Source organism: Mobula birostris, chromosome 1, assembly GCF_030028105.1.
Source record: "Mobula birostris isolate sMobBir1 chromosome 1, sMobBir1.hap1, whole genome shotgun sequence".
NCBI lineage: Eukaryota > Metazoa > Chordata > Chondrichthyes > Myliobatiformes > Myliobatidae > Mobula > Mobula birostris.
The window spans coordinates 211,468,933-211,482,632 of record NC_092370.1 but is presented as its reverse complement, the minus strand read 5'-3'; the positions used below and the strand labels follow the sequence as shown (position 1 = coordinate 211,482,632).

Sequence of the window (13,700 nt, the reverse complement as noted above, 5' to 3'; positions counted from 1 at the left end):
CAAAGACCATTCCAGGTATTGAGTTGAGTAGTGATGGAGAGAGAGGGAGAGATTTGAATCTTCAATTGAGCTGACGCAGTCGATCTTCTCGTTGTCCTCCAAAATCCTTCAGAAGTCACCGACTGTGACCACAACAAAGGAGACCGGTTTTCTGTGGTGGAGCTGTCAACCCAGGCAAAGGTTGGACACATGGACAACTCCCCACCGGTCAATCCCTTTTCTCACTGCAAGAGCGACAGATCGATCTGCTTGATCGATCCTCCAAAAACCCACTTTTTCTGCAGGCACAACAAAGCTCATTCAGTGTCCAAAACGTGTGTCTGAAGTCTACATTATTTGACCTATTTATCTCACCGTACTGGATACCAGCTATCATTCAAATAACTCCTCCTCCTCTTCTCTGTGTAAGAAATGCATAAGCAGCCGAATGTCCTTGAGAAGTATAAACATGCTGCCGGAAAATCATAACATCGATTGTCCATCAAATAACGCTGCCTTCGGTCACCATAGCAACTTACAAGCTGCTCAGTGCCATCTCCGACTCAGCAGAAATCCAAAAGTTAGCCAGTTCTTTCTCGTGTCTTAAAGTCCAAAAGTTAGTCTTTGTCTCTCTCTTTCTTTCTCTCTCTCTTAAACAACATGTCGGTGTTAAATACCTCTCTCTCTCTCTCTCTTTTCAAAAGCACCGTTCATAGGGGTAATTCAGGACCCCATCACAAGGGGTTCATTGGTCATTGTCCTGCCAGGTACATTGCAACACTCAAAACTCAATATTGAATTCAGTGATTCCAAATAACAGACCTTTTCATTTTGTATCAGATCTGGTCAGTAATCTGTAATGCTGTCTGTTTTTTCTACGTTACCTGATTTGCTTCCAGCATTTTACAATTTTATTTTAGGTTTCCAGCATCGGTTTCAGATTTGCCTCATCAACAATGGAAATGGGAGGTGTGTTTTGGCATCCCCTGGAATGGACTTTGTCACGGGCTCAGTGATAAGCAGCCCTATTTAGTGAATGTATTGGTGGTGGTTCACTCTTCCAAGTCTCTCAATAAAGTTCCTTTAGTTAAATTGCAACTAAAGATGCTTAACTCTACAAGTTTATTGCAAAGCAGTTTGAAGTTTTACTGAAGTGTTGCTCGTTATTGGCTACATAGCTCCTGCAAGCTGCATGTGCTAACTTCCTTATGGTGCTTTTGCACTGAGGGTCTCTAGGTGTCTTCCCCACGGGATGTGTTGGTTTTCCCCTGGTTTCCTCCCATAGTCCAAAGATGGTACCAGGTATGTTAATTGGTCCTTGCAAAATTGTCTCATGATTAGGTTAGGGTTAATCGGGGTTTTGGGGTTGCTGGGACAGCGTGGCTCGGTGCTGGAAAGGTCTCCTCTGCTGTATCGCTAAATAAATAAAATCATAATTTTGAATGAACTCAATTAATGGTAAAATTCCTGAGACATGTATAAAGTCTGGTTTGAAGTATTTCCATGTTTGTAACAGATTTTTTTCAAACAGTGGATCTTGTTAAAAGTTTTGAGCTACAGAGGAGATTTAGATGGTGCCTTCACAATTTTGTATATATCAGTAAACAAATGCACTGAAACTGGTGCAATAAGAACTTGCATTTGTATGTTTTCTGTTTTTTGGCTGACAGTCTTTGCACCACACCGGAAGTTTTTCATTTCTGTCCTTTGGCTAGTGTGTATCACAAAGACACATTTTATATCGAGAAAAATAAAAAAAAATTCTGTTAACACTACTTGTCGTTTTTATTTATTAATGTTAGGTTCTTCAGAACCTCAGCTGAGGTAAATCTTTACTATTAAAGGAATGGAACACTTTATAAATTATTGTCCCATTGCAAAAATTGTTAGCGTTTACATTGAATCGTCCTCAAGACTTAATAGAATTATATTTGAGAATACTTGGGCGTTTTTCTATCAAATAATAACAAGAAAAAGCGCTTTCATGTGGTAGTAATAAACTACGGGATTGACGCGGGCTACATGAATGCCACAAAACTATCTTTTCCACTCTGAAATATGCTTATTAGTTACAAGCACCTCGCTGCGATTTGTTTTCGGCTTGTGACGAATCCTGATTTGCATAATGATGTGCAGAACACGGCGAACGTGACCGAGTATCGTTCACAATGTTCTCTGGTACAAGACTGGCCTCTTCGATTTGAGCTTTTATTGTACCCTCGTGGTTGTATCCTACGTGCCACGGCGGCGTTTCCTCATGGCGGTTCCAGCGTGTAAATAGTATCTGAAAGATAGTATATTGCATGTGGACAGTCATTTGTTTTGCAAACAGAATTGAAGTCTTGTTTAATCCATTCTCTGCGAACCATTGTAAACTTTAGTAATCAATAACTAAATAAGGGACGTATGAAAAAATCGTTAGCGAGGATTAATAGATTAAAATCATGTTTCTAGTGCTGTCAAAACTATAGCAACATACAAGTACAATAGAGTGTGCATTTTTATTGGAGATTAGGAATGACACTTCCTGGAATATGGGTACGTTTGACAGAATGAAGCAAGTGACCTTTCTCCCAGTTGGCGTTTTTTTACAGAGCTTTGTACAGCTTTGGTCCCTTTACAAGATTATTTTAAAAAACAATTTTCATAGTTTATTGAAATGAACTTCAATCTGTAGTTTCCCTCTTCTCTAAATGTTCTCCCTCCCCACAGTAGATTTGATCCCCGAATCTCCCGTGTTCTTTTTAAATAAATTCTTCCACCATTCACTCTTGTTCCCTCCAGGATGTACGCTTGCTTTCCCCTCTCTGCAGCCGGGGGTGTCTTTCTCGGCCTGTGTTATCTAGTTCTCCCTCTTGACCGCTGTAATTTTCAATGACCCACAGCCGTATTCGGTTGATTGGCGCGGAGGGGAGGGAAGGGGGCGTTTTCTCCATTGTGTGCCACGATCTAAGCTCCCATCGGAGTCGACTTTAACCGCGGAATCAGCCAATCGGGAATGAAAATATCTGCATTCATACTAGCAACTTGTTTATGTGTTAGGCGTCCAAGGGAATGCTGTATTCTCCAGTAGTCCAGAATTATGTCTACAGTGAGCGATCATTTTATTACAGATACTATGAAACTCCAGTGTGAAGTGGAAGTCATCAATCGGATGCTCCCAACCTTCGGTATGAGGAACAGAGGGAAGGGCAACCGAGCAGTTCTGTCAATAGGAAAGCACCATGATCGGGGCATCAAAAACAACTCGGCAACCATTCAACTCTTGATTTGTACAATAAAAGACAAATCGGGCTGTAAATATAAGGTGAGTGTATTCTTATATAACTTAACATATTAACTTTATAAAGCCTAGAATATATTTTAATGAATATCTCCTTGCAGCTGAAAGAAAATATAGAACAGTTTTTCACTAAATTCGTGGACGAGGGAAAAGCTACCATCAGACTCAAGGAGCCAGCAGTGGATGTCTGTCTAAATAAGGTATAAAGTGGCATTTTCTCACATCTCAGTTTTAAAAGTTAAACCTGTATGTGTTGTTAACATTGAAATGATTCATTTTCATTATTACCCACACACTAAGGTTTTGCTGTGATTAATGTAGTAACTATGATAGCAGCTTTTTTTCTGCTCAGATCAGCAAGATGGAAGTTAGAGCACAACTTCAATGAAACTTGTGTGTGGTTATAATGGTCCTATGCTATTTTGGACAAACCAAGCACAAATTGTATCAGCATTTTGCAAAACACCCCTGTTCAGTCTGCAAGGATGACTGAGCTCCCAGTTGCCTAACACTTTTTATTTTCTATTCCATTCCCATTCTGGTCTCTCTTACAGTGTCCCAGTAAAGCCCATTATGAGCTTGGCACATTACAACCCTTAGAATTATATTCAATAATTTCAGATAACCAGCCTTTTGCAGTTAGTGTTCAATCAGGTCATTTAACTCTTTATTGATTCTGTCTGACCTGTTGAATATTTCCAACATTCCTTTTAATTAGTTTTGCAGCAACTGCAGAGTTTCTCTCACTACAGTATTTTTTTTGTTCTTTCCTCTGATCATTTTAATTTCCTTCTATTTATATCTCTTCCAGACAAATCAGCAGTACTTTAAAAAGCCTTTGTCAGCCTTTCTCAGCTAACACCACCATCACATGTCAGTCTTCCTCTCTTGGTCTCCATCCTCTTAGAGACATTCCCTTTGTTCTCTCCATTGCCATGACCCCTACCCCACCCACCCATCCACCACCACCACTTCTCTATAACTTAAAACACACTTGAATTCAACTTCGTCCCAACAGAGAAATTGCTGTATATCCAGCATTTTTTTTTTTTGCCTTTATTTAAGAAACTTTGCAAGTTACCAGTTCAGTTATTCGGTTCACAGAACTATCAATGTGCATATTTGTCTTGAATAGTCAAGGATCAATGCTCATATCACATGTATTGCCAGGAGCTTATATTTCTCAGTTCTGGCACTGTTTTAATGTGTTCCCATAGTGTTCTGTAACGAGGCCAGTTTCTTGAAAGTTCTTAATTGCAGCCTCTACGCAGTCAAAATGTATGTCAAAAACAAACTTTTTCAGTTTATGCAGAACAACCTCCAACAAAATATGTTTACCTTGTCCTTTCTGATCATCTGGTTTCTAACTGTATCAGCTACATAGTTTTCACCCCTTATTCAAATACTTCCAGGAATTTCTTCAAAATTCTTATGATCTTCTTCGATGTTAAGATCCATAATGAGCACTTCACCTTTCCTTCCAGTTTTTTCCTTGTTTGTGGTGGAGATTCAGATAATGTGCTCTGCACTTTGTAGTTTCCTTCCTACGCCATTCCAGCTGTCTACCTCTACCCCATTTCAAAACGTGCCTCCCATCTTCATTTTGATGCCTTCAGCTGCTTTACAAATTTCAAATTACACACAAGATGCTGTATAAATGTCATCATTCAGAAGGAGTATGCTTTCTTCCTTAAGTTGAAATACCATAGTTTCAAGACCCGTTCCGGGGACTGAGGGCATATCCCAGGCTAACACCTCAATGTTTTGAGGGAGTGCTGCATGATCAGAAGTGATATCAAACTGAATCCACTGATTGGCAGATGTATTGATCTTTTTTGAGTTATTTGGGGGAAAAACAGACTCTCTGAAACAATGTTTATTGTCATATAACTTCTGTGAAACCTGACTGTGGTGTTTCTTATGTTGGGACATTGGCTACATTTCAAGATACTTCTCTCGCATTAAAAATTGAAGATGAGCTACTTTGATCAAAACAGATAAGTTCCTGAGGGGTTTTGACAAAGTGTTTGTGATGAGCATGCTGCTTCTTGTGTAAGTTCCTAGAAGTAGGGGTTGCCAATTTAAAGACAAATGTGACGATGTTTTCAAAAAATTAGAGGCTTATGAGTCTTAAGGATTTTCTCCATTGAAGGTATCCTAAGACTCTAAGCCACGGCTTCTTGAAGAGTTAAGCAGATACTTGATAAAGAGGGCAAAAGGTTACAGGAGCAGGTAGGAACATGGAGATGGGATTATAGTCAGATTGGATGTGATTTTGTTGAGTAGCCTTGATTGGCATTCTTCTGCTCTTAATTCGTATGTAAATCCTTTGTCGTTTAAGGAATTGTCTTTCTTAAAATTTCAATTTCAGTCAACTTTGTTTAGCTGTATATACTAAAGAATACAGTTGATGGTAAGTGCAGGAAGTTAGTTCTGATTTTGAAGGTAGACAGTATAATCAGGGAAAATCTGTTTAACTTTTAATAGTTTGACATCATGTACTCTATTTAAATGTAAGCAACGTTTTACATGAGGTTAATCAATTACAGCATATGTGCACTTGTCTGTATGTTTGTAGCTATTTGAATAACCTTTGTTTCATGGAAGTCACTTTGTTATATTTGCAGAACTTAAATGAAATAAAAAATTCGCTGAGTATTGTGAGACAACGGAATGTTTTTGTGTCCCAGGATGTAAAGTCACTTAACTCCATATATTCAGTGGTTTCCTCCCTGGCCACATTACTAGGTATACCTGTATGCCTCATTAATGCAAATATCTAATCAGCCAATCATGTGGCAGCAACTGAATACATAAAAGCATGCAGACGTGGTGAAAAGGATCAGTTGTTGTTCAGACCAAACATCAGAATGGGAAGAAATGTGATCTAAGTGATTTTCACCATGGAATGATTGTTGGTGCCAGATGGAGTGGTTTGAGTATCTCAGAAACTGTTGATCTCCTGGGATTTTCACACACAGCATTCTCTAGAATGCAAAAATCCAAATAATATCTAGTGAGCAGCAGTTCTTTGGGTGAAAACACCTTGTTAATGAGAGAGGTCAGGAAGGAACGGCCAGAGTAGTTCAGGGTGACAGGAAGGGGACAGTAGGCCCTCTGTTGATCTGGGTCGACCATGAATGTTGTATCCTATGCAAGCCAGCATAGTCCGACATGAAGAGCAAGCTGTTGCCCATGTAACAGGCTGCCCTCCGCACACAACTGTTAAATCTAAAGGGACAGCTGAGACCAATCAGTTTGACACCAGCAACAGCGCAGGAGTTGCCAGTCAACATTGAACTCAATGTAGGACTGCCTTAGGCATACCAGCTCCGAATTTCTTTCCCCATGAGTGGGTATAGATGCAAAGCAACAGAGGTTTGAGACCAGCGTTTTCGTTCTCCTAGATAAGCTGCCAACCATGGCTGATGAGCCCCATCTGGCTGAAATGAATGGTCTTAAAGTGCCAGTAATCCACCTCTTCCCCTTCTGTCAGTAGAAATGGTCCTGCCAGGCTTAGTAGATAAGCCACATGTAGTTGTCAGAGGCTATTTGAGATGCATGCCATTGGGAGCATTTAATAGCTTATCTCCATTACTCCCCACCCCCCCCCGGGCTGTGTCAACCTTAAGGAACCAGAAGGCAACAGTAACCCAAACAAACATGCAGTACAATAGTGATGTGCAGAAGAACCATAAGCATACACTCAGAGGCCACCTTATTAGGTACAGCAGTGGTACCCAACCACCAGGCCGCGGCCCAGTATCGGGCCACAAGGAAACGATATGATTTGGCTATATGAAACAATATAAGTCAGCTGCACATTTCCTCACTTCTTGTCATGCACTGTTGAACTTGAATACCCCCCCCCCCCCCTTTGACCGGTCTGCAAAAATATTGTCAATATTAAACCAGTCCGTGGCCTGGTGGTTGGGTACCTAATAAAGTGCACACTGAGTATATTTCATTGAAAGGAAAATTGTGAAGGCAGTATTTTGAAGCCATTCCAATTGTTTAAAAGTGACAAGCATATGCGTGGGTTAAAGATTTATCTCTAATAAAAATTTGCTAAAGGAAAAAGTAGAAGGATTCAGAAAGGTGAAAAGAGGTTAATACTGGGAAGAGTTTAAAGAAGGTAGACATACTTTATAGAGGAGAAATCCATCAGTTAAAAGTGAACTAACTATAACTACGTTCCTGAATAAAGAGAGCAAGACACATAAAATGCTGGAGGAACTTGGCAGGACAGGTGATATCTCTGGAGAAGAATAAGCAGACAACAGAGGTGCTGCCTGACCTACTGAGTTCCTCCAGCAGTTTGTATTTGTTGCTCTGGATTTCCAGCAACTGCAGAATGTATTGGGTCCTGAAAATAAAGTTGCACTGTATAGAATCTAGAAAGTAAAAAGTAAATTTCAAGTCACACAAGTCAGTGATAATAAATCTGATTATGATTCTGAGCTGAGTGAGCCAGTTGATGTGATATGTTTAGAATCTCAGAAGAACTCTTAAGTTGCAACATTATAAAGTCATCATCATGTTCAGAAGTCTGTGATTTATATCAATGGGGGAACCAAGTGTAATATACCCAAGTTTGCTGATGATATAAAACTAGGTTATACTAGGATGCACAAAGGTTTTATGGGGGTATAATGAATGGGCAAGTGCATGGCAGACATAATATGTGGGACATAAGAGGTCATCCACTTTAGCAGCAAAATAGAAAATAGTGATATTGAATTTGAGGGACCTGGGTGTATATCAATTACCAATTAGATTATGTGTAAGAACAACAAGCACTTAGGAAAACAAATGGTATGAATTCAAGGGCAGAGGTGTCTTGCTACATGTCTATACCTACAAAGGGCTCTGGTCAGATCGCATCTAACATATTTTACACAGGTGTGGTTTCCCTAACTAAGCAAGGTTATAATTGTAATAGAGGAGGGAGGTGCAATGAAGGTTCACCAGATTGATTTGTGAGATGGAGGATTTGTTAATCAAGGAGAGACTAAATAGACTGTGCCCATGCACTTAAAGAAGAGTGAGTGATGATTTCATGAAAATGTAAAAAAAAATTCTCGAGGCTTGTTTAGGTAATCGGAGTAAATATTTCTCCCTACTGAGGTGGGGGGGGGGTGTCGCAGTTTCAAAATAATGGGCTGACTATTCAGTTCACAGGAGAAGAAGAAACTTTTTCAACCAGAGGGTGGTGAATCTTTAGAATTCTCTATCCAAGAGGATTGTGCTGTAGTATATTCAAGGCCAAAATCAATAGATTTTTGGATATTAAGGGAATCAAAGCCTTCATGACTGATCTTTCCCATTAAAAGATGGGTGGTCTTTAACTATTTGCCAACTTTGGTGTATTGGTACAATATTTGTAAAACTACAAATGTAGAGGGGTTCTATTAAATTGCATAAATGCATTTCTCAGACAAATGTGCGTGTGTGTTTGCACGCGTGTGTGTGTCTGCCTCTTGGTGCTTCATCATAGTCATACTTTTTTGATCCCAGGGGAAATTGGTTTTCGTTACAGTTGCACCATAAATAGTAATAGAACCATAAATAGTTAAATAGTAATATGTAAATTATGCCAGTAAATTATGAAATAAGTCCAGGACCAGCCTATTGGCTCAGGGTGTCTGACCCTCCAAGGTAGGAGTTGTAAGGCAGGAATGACTTCCTATGACGCTCTGTGTTGCATCTTGGTGGAATGAGTCTCTGGCTGAATGTACTCCTGTGCCCACCCAGTACATTATGTAGTGGATGGGAGACATTGTCCAAGATGGCATGCAACTTAGACAGCATCCTCTTTTCAGACACCACCGTGAGAGAGTCCAGTTCCATCCCCACAACATCACTGGCCTTACGAATGAGTTTGTTGATTCTGTTGGTGTCTGCTACCCTCAGCCTGCTGCCCCAGCACACAACAGCAAACATGATAGCACTGGCCACCACAGACTCGTAGAACATCCTCAGCATCGTCCGGCAAATGTTAAAGGACCTCAATCTCCTCAGGAAATAGAGACGGCTCTGACCCTTCTTGTAGACAGCCTCAGTGTTCTTTGACCAGTCCAGTTTATTGTTAATTCGTATCCCCAGGTATTTGTAATCCTCCACCATGTCCACACTGACCCCCTGGATGGAAACAGGGGTCACCACTACCTTAGCTCTCCTCAGGTCTACCACCGGCTCCTCAGCTAATTTGTGAAAAAGACTAAGATAATTCTGCTCACACCATGTGACAAAGTTTCCTACCGTAGCCCTGTACTCAGCCTCATCTCCCTTGCTGATGCATCTAACTATGGCAGAGTCATCAGAAAACTTCTGAAGATGACAAGACTTTGTGCAGTAGTTGAAGTCCGAGGTGTAAATGGTGAAGAGAAGGGAGGCAAGACAGTCCCCTGTGGAGCCCTAGTGCTGCTGATCACTCTGTCGGACACACAAGGTTGCAAGCACACGTACTGTGGTCTGCCAGTCAGGAATATCAAGAATCCATGATACCAGGGAAGCATCCACCTGCATTGCTGTCAGCTTCTCCCCCAGCAGAGCAGGGCAGATGGTGTTGAACTCACTGGAGAAGTCAAAAAACATGACCCTCACAGTGCTCGCCGGCTTGTCCAGGTGGGCGTTCATTTTGATAATTCTGTGTTTTCATATGTAATTGTTCAAACAAATTTAAAAATAAGTAGTGCTGCTTATTTGCATACAACTGGAACGCTCCTCCTCCAGTAAAGTCAAAATGAACTTGGGTGCTGTACCTAAGTTATTCATAGAATGTTAGGAAATGAGATTAGGGGAGGATAAATCAACTACTTGTGAGAAGCAGAGAAAGAAGGGTTATAGTAATTGGACTGTAGAGGTATCTATTTTGATTCACAGAGACTGAAGATACATGGCAATCATGTCTATGCTGATAATTCCTATTATTGTAATAAATGTCAAAAAGAAATATCCTAATTGCTATTTCAAAATAGTCACATAAACTGCTCATGTACAGTCTTAATCCAGTTTTACTACTGCACCGTGATAAAAATCAGCTCAGGTATTCAATACCTACCACTTTAACAATGGCGGTTGAACTGGACTTGAAATAGCACTTTTAATTCTGTCTTGAACAGTATGAAAGTAAAGAATGAGACACAAGATACTACAGTTGCAGGAATCTGGAGCAAAAAATAAGCTGCTGGAGGAACTTAGCAGTTTGAGCAGCATCTTTTTTGGGGGGGGGGTGCGCAGGTGAGGGATGTAACAAATCATTGACTTTTTGGTCAAGACCCTGCATCGGGACTGAGGTGACTAGGTTGGGATTGGTGTGGAGTGCTGAGCGTTCAGACGGGATGAAGTGAGTGGAGAAGTTGAGGCAGTTGGTGTGATGGCAGTTAGAAATGAAAAGCTCGACAGAGGATAAAAGGCCCAGGTGTGGTGCTCAAAAGAAAGGGGAGTGTTGGAGATCTGAAAAAGAGCTTTCAGTGAGGGGAGAGGAAAAGAGCACCATTTTGCTGCACAGTAGAGTGGGCAAACATGACAGGCCCAGGATTCATCACGCTGGGGCACAAGAGTACAAAAGTAAGACCTTGGCAGATGATTAACCACTCGGCATCAAAAGTGGGGGAGGTCAGGTGGGGTGATAGGGTGATATGATGAAGACCTGACAGGCAATGGGGCAAAGCCTAGGTCCAGAAGCAAGAGACTAATGGGAAGGGAGGCTGAGATGGGAGGAAGGGGAGGGTTAGGGAAAGAAGAGAGAGGAGTGGTGCTGCAGGTAGGATACTAGGTGGGGGGAGGGCAAGGGGCCCATGGTGAGAATTGTGGCATGGGAAAAAGGAGTAAGATCCAGTGGAGTGTTGTGAGCCTGGAACTGAGCAAGTTTTTGAGCCTTCTGAGTTGATACGGCAGAGGTTGCAGAAGAATTTCAGACTCTGGTACATCTGGGAATCCTGGTACACCTGCTACATCTGAGATGGTGGAGCGTGGGATGTAAAGGGAAAACTGGGGAGAAGTGATGAATTGAATGCACATACTTGAGATCCTAGCTGGGGGAAAAACTGCAAAAAATAGAAATAGAGCTCGAAGCTTGCAGAACAAGATGGCGATGAAGACAAGTCCTAATGAAAGTTGTGGCTGTAGTAATGAATTTTAATAAGAATGTCTGAAGAGCAGGGGCAGCAGTGAGAGGGAGTTGGAAAACTGCTGTTGAAGAGATGTAGAAAATCTCTTCAAAATCAGCATGTCTTGAGACTTTGCAGTGAAGTTGCAAAAGTGAAAGGCAGATGATGGAATCTGGAGCATGACCAAATAACAGGAGGATTCCTGATGCAGAGTCTCAACAAGTAATGTTGAAAATTCTGCCCCACCTTCCCAATTACCCCACTGAAGATCATGTCCTACCAGCAGTTTGATTTTTATTTTGAAAATCAAAGTCAGTTGACCTTGGGTGATTTCAATACCTTGGGTTGACATTTTTTTTGGCTTGAATGTGTTAAGTATCTTAAGTACTTGTAATGAGGAAAGGTTGAACTATTCCACTATAGCTTCCACTTTTACATGTACAGCTTTACAGGAAGTACATTTCAACAAGGAATGTTATATAGATTGGTTATACCTCTCTATCTCCTTCCGATAATCCACTATCCCATTGTTGAGAAATCCCAATCGTTTAATATCTGGTTCACTGGGCCCCTGTTCCTATTGAGATAGAGTTATAACCCATCTATACAACATTCCTTGTTGGAATGGACTTCCTGTATGCTATTTTTAAAGACAATTTCAAAAATATTATTCCGATAATTGGAAAATTTGCCTATCCTGCTCAGCAAAGCGAAGGTGCCAGAAAATGAACCCTAATACAAGTATTGAAACTCAAATGACATACATGTTTCAGTAATGTTAAAATCTGATTCCATTCTGTTTTCTGGGGAATAATTACTTGATGAAGCATAGTTCAGAATGGTAAAACAAATGTCTTATCAATAAATCAAAGTTAATATTTTTAAAATAGAACTTAATTGTAAACAATGAACAAATATTTCATAAACTGTTTTCTTTTGTTAACAGGCAGATGTGAATAATTTGAGGAATTTCCTTTCAGCTTTAAGGCTGGCTCACCGAGGTAGTGAAATAGACACTATATCACTGTCCAACCTGGCTCCAGTGAAAACCTCTGAAGTCGAAAAACCAAAAACCAAAATGGTAATAACATCAAGAAAGGATTATCCTATTACTACAAATTTTCCATACTCTCTAGAATTTCTGCAGGTTTCCTTCTGCAAACTGGCACGTGTGGATATGCGAATGCTTTGCCTACGAAGACTACGGAAACTGGATCTCAGTAATAACCACATACGCAAACTTCCAGCTACCATTGGAGACCTTACTTGCCTATCTGTGCTTGTTTTGCATAATAACTACCTGGAAACATTCAGCATTGGATTGTGTAATTCCACTTTGCAAAAATCTCTGCAATTTTTGGACTTGAGCCACAACCATTTACGAGCTCTCCCTCTTCAGTTCTGTCAACTGCAAGAACTCGTTCATCTAAAGCTCGACGATAATGAGTTACTCCAACTTCCTTACAGGATAGGACGGCTAACTAAACTACGCTTCCTTACAGCAGCACGCAACAAGTTGCCTTATCTTCCATGTGATTTCCAGTTGCTATGCCTTGAGAATGTGGATCTATTTGGAAATCCCTTTGAACACCCCAACCCCCTCATTCCAACAATCCATTTGCAGATTCCAATGACTCTATTAGAGTCTGCAGCAAGAGCAACAATAAATTACAGGTAAAGATCTTAACTTTTTTTAAAATTATGATTATTAATGAGTTTTCTGTAATGTGAAATGGTCAATTGAGCATATTTAAAGTTACTTTCAAGAGATAATTAGTATCTAAGATCTAACTGCATTTCACACCTCTCACCCTCCCGCAATTTTTCTTATTTCTGTTTGTCAAAACCCAAGGGTTCTAGACCAAATGCAATATCACACTAAATGAGATTTACCTGAACCTTCCTTTTCAATAGTCTCGACTAATCAAACTGTTGTAGTTTAGTAAGTTCATCCAAATTAAGGGGGTAATGCTTTACATTAGAACCTCTTTGTTTTCTCCTTTCTCTCAAGGTGAATGCGATGTGGCAACAACCTAATGACATTGATAGGGGAACTATAAATTCAAATTCATGGTTTGGATGAGCCTCTAATCTTCAAATGATACCTAGATGCCTCAAAAAGATTAGAGTTTTTCTTTCTTTCTTTCTCAATATTTTTATTAATTTCTTACATAAAAGAATACAGAGTACAGTAGGATATATAATATATATTGATACAATATATTGAAATCACAGATAAAGTGTAATTACCCCATATCCATATAAAATTAAATTTAAACATAATATTGAAAAGAGATAATTTTATTATACAAAAAATCTAAACC

The 13,700-nt window shown here is 40.1% G+C and overlaps 1 protein-coding gene across 3 annotated transcripts in view; it reads left to right on the top strand.

Annotated features, from left to right (window-relative positions):
* Positions 1 to 13,700, top strand: part of lrr1 (leucine rich repeat protein 1) — a 28,428-nt gene that overhangs the window by 8,287 nt on the left and 6,441 nt on the right. The window contains exons 1-4 of one of the 3 annotated variants that reach the window (XM_072270876.1): positions 2,168 to 2,517; positions 3,093 to 3,286; positions 3,364 to 3,462; positions 12,323 to 13,050. In XM_072270876.1, coding sequence (XP_072126977.1) covers positions 2,514 to 2,517; positions 3,093 to 3,286; positions 3,364 to 3,462; positions 12,323 to 13,050 — 1,025 coding nt within the window. In that variant the 5' untranslated portion in view covers positions 2,168 to 2,513. Of the gene's footprint in view, positions 1 to 2,167; positions 2,518 to 2,600; positions 3,287 to 3,363; positions 3,463 to 12,322; positions 13,051 to 13,700 lie in introns of those variants that run through there. The other 2 variants (XM_072270885.1, XM_072270867.1) reach the window with 2 other exon arrangements.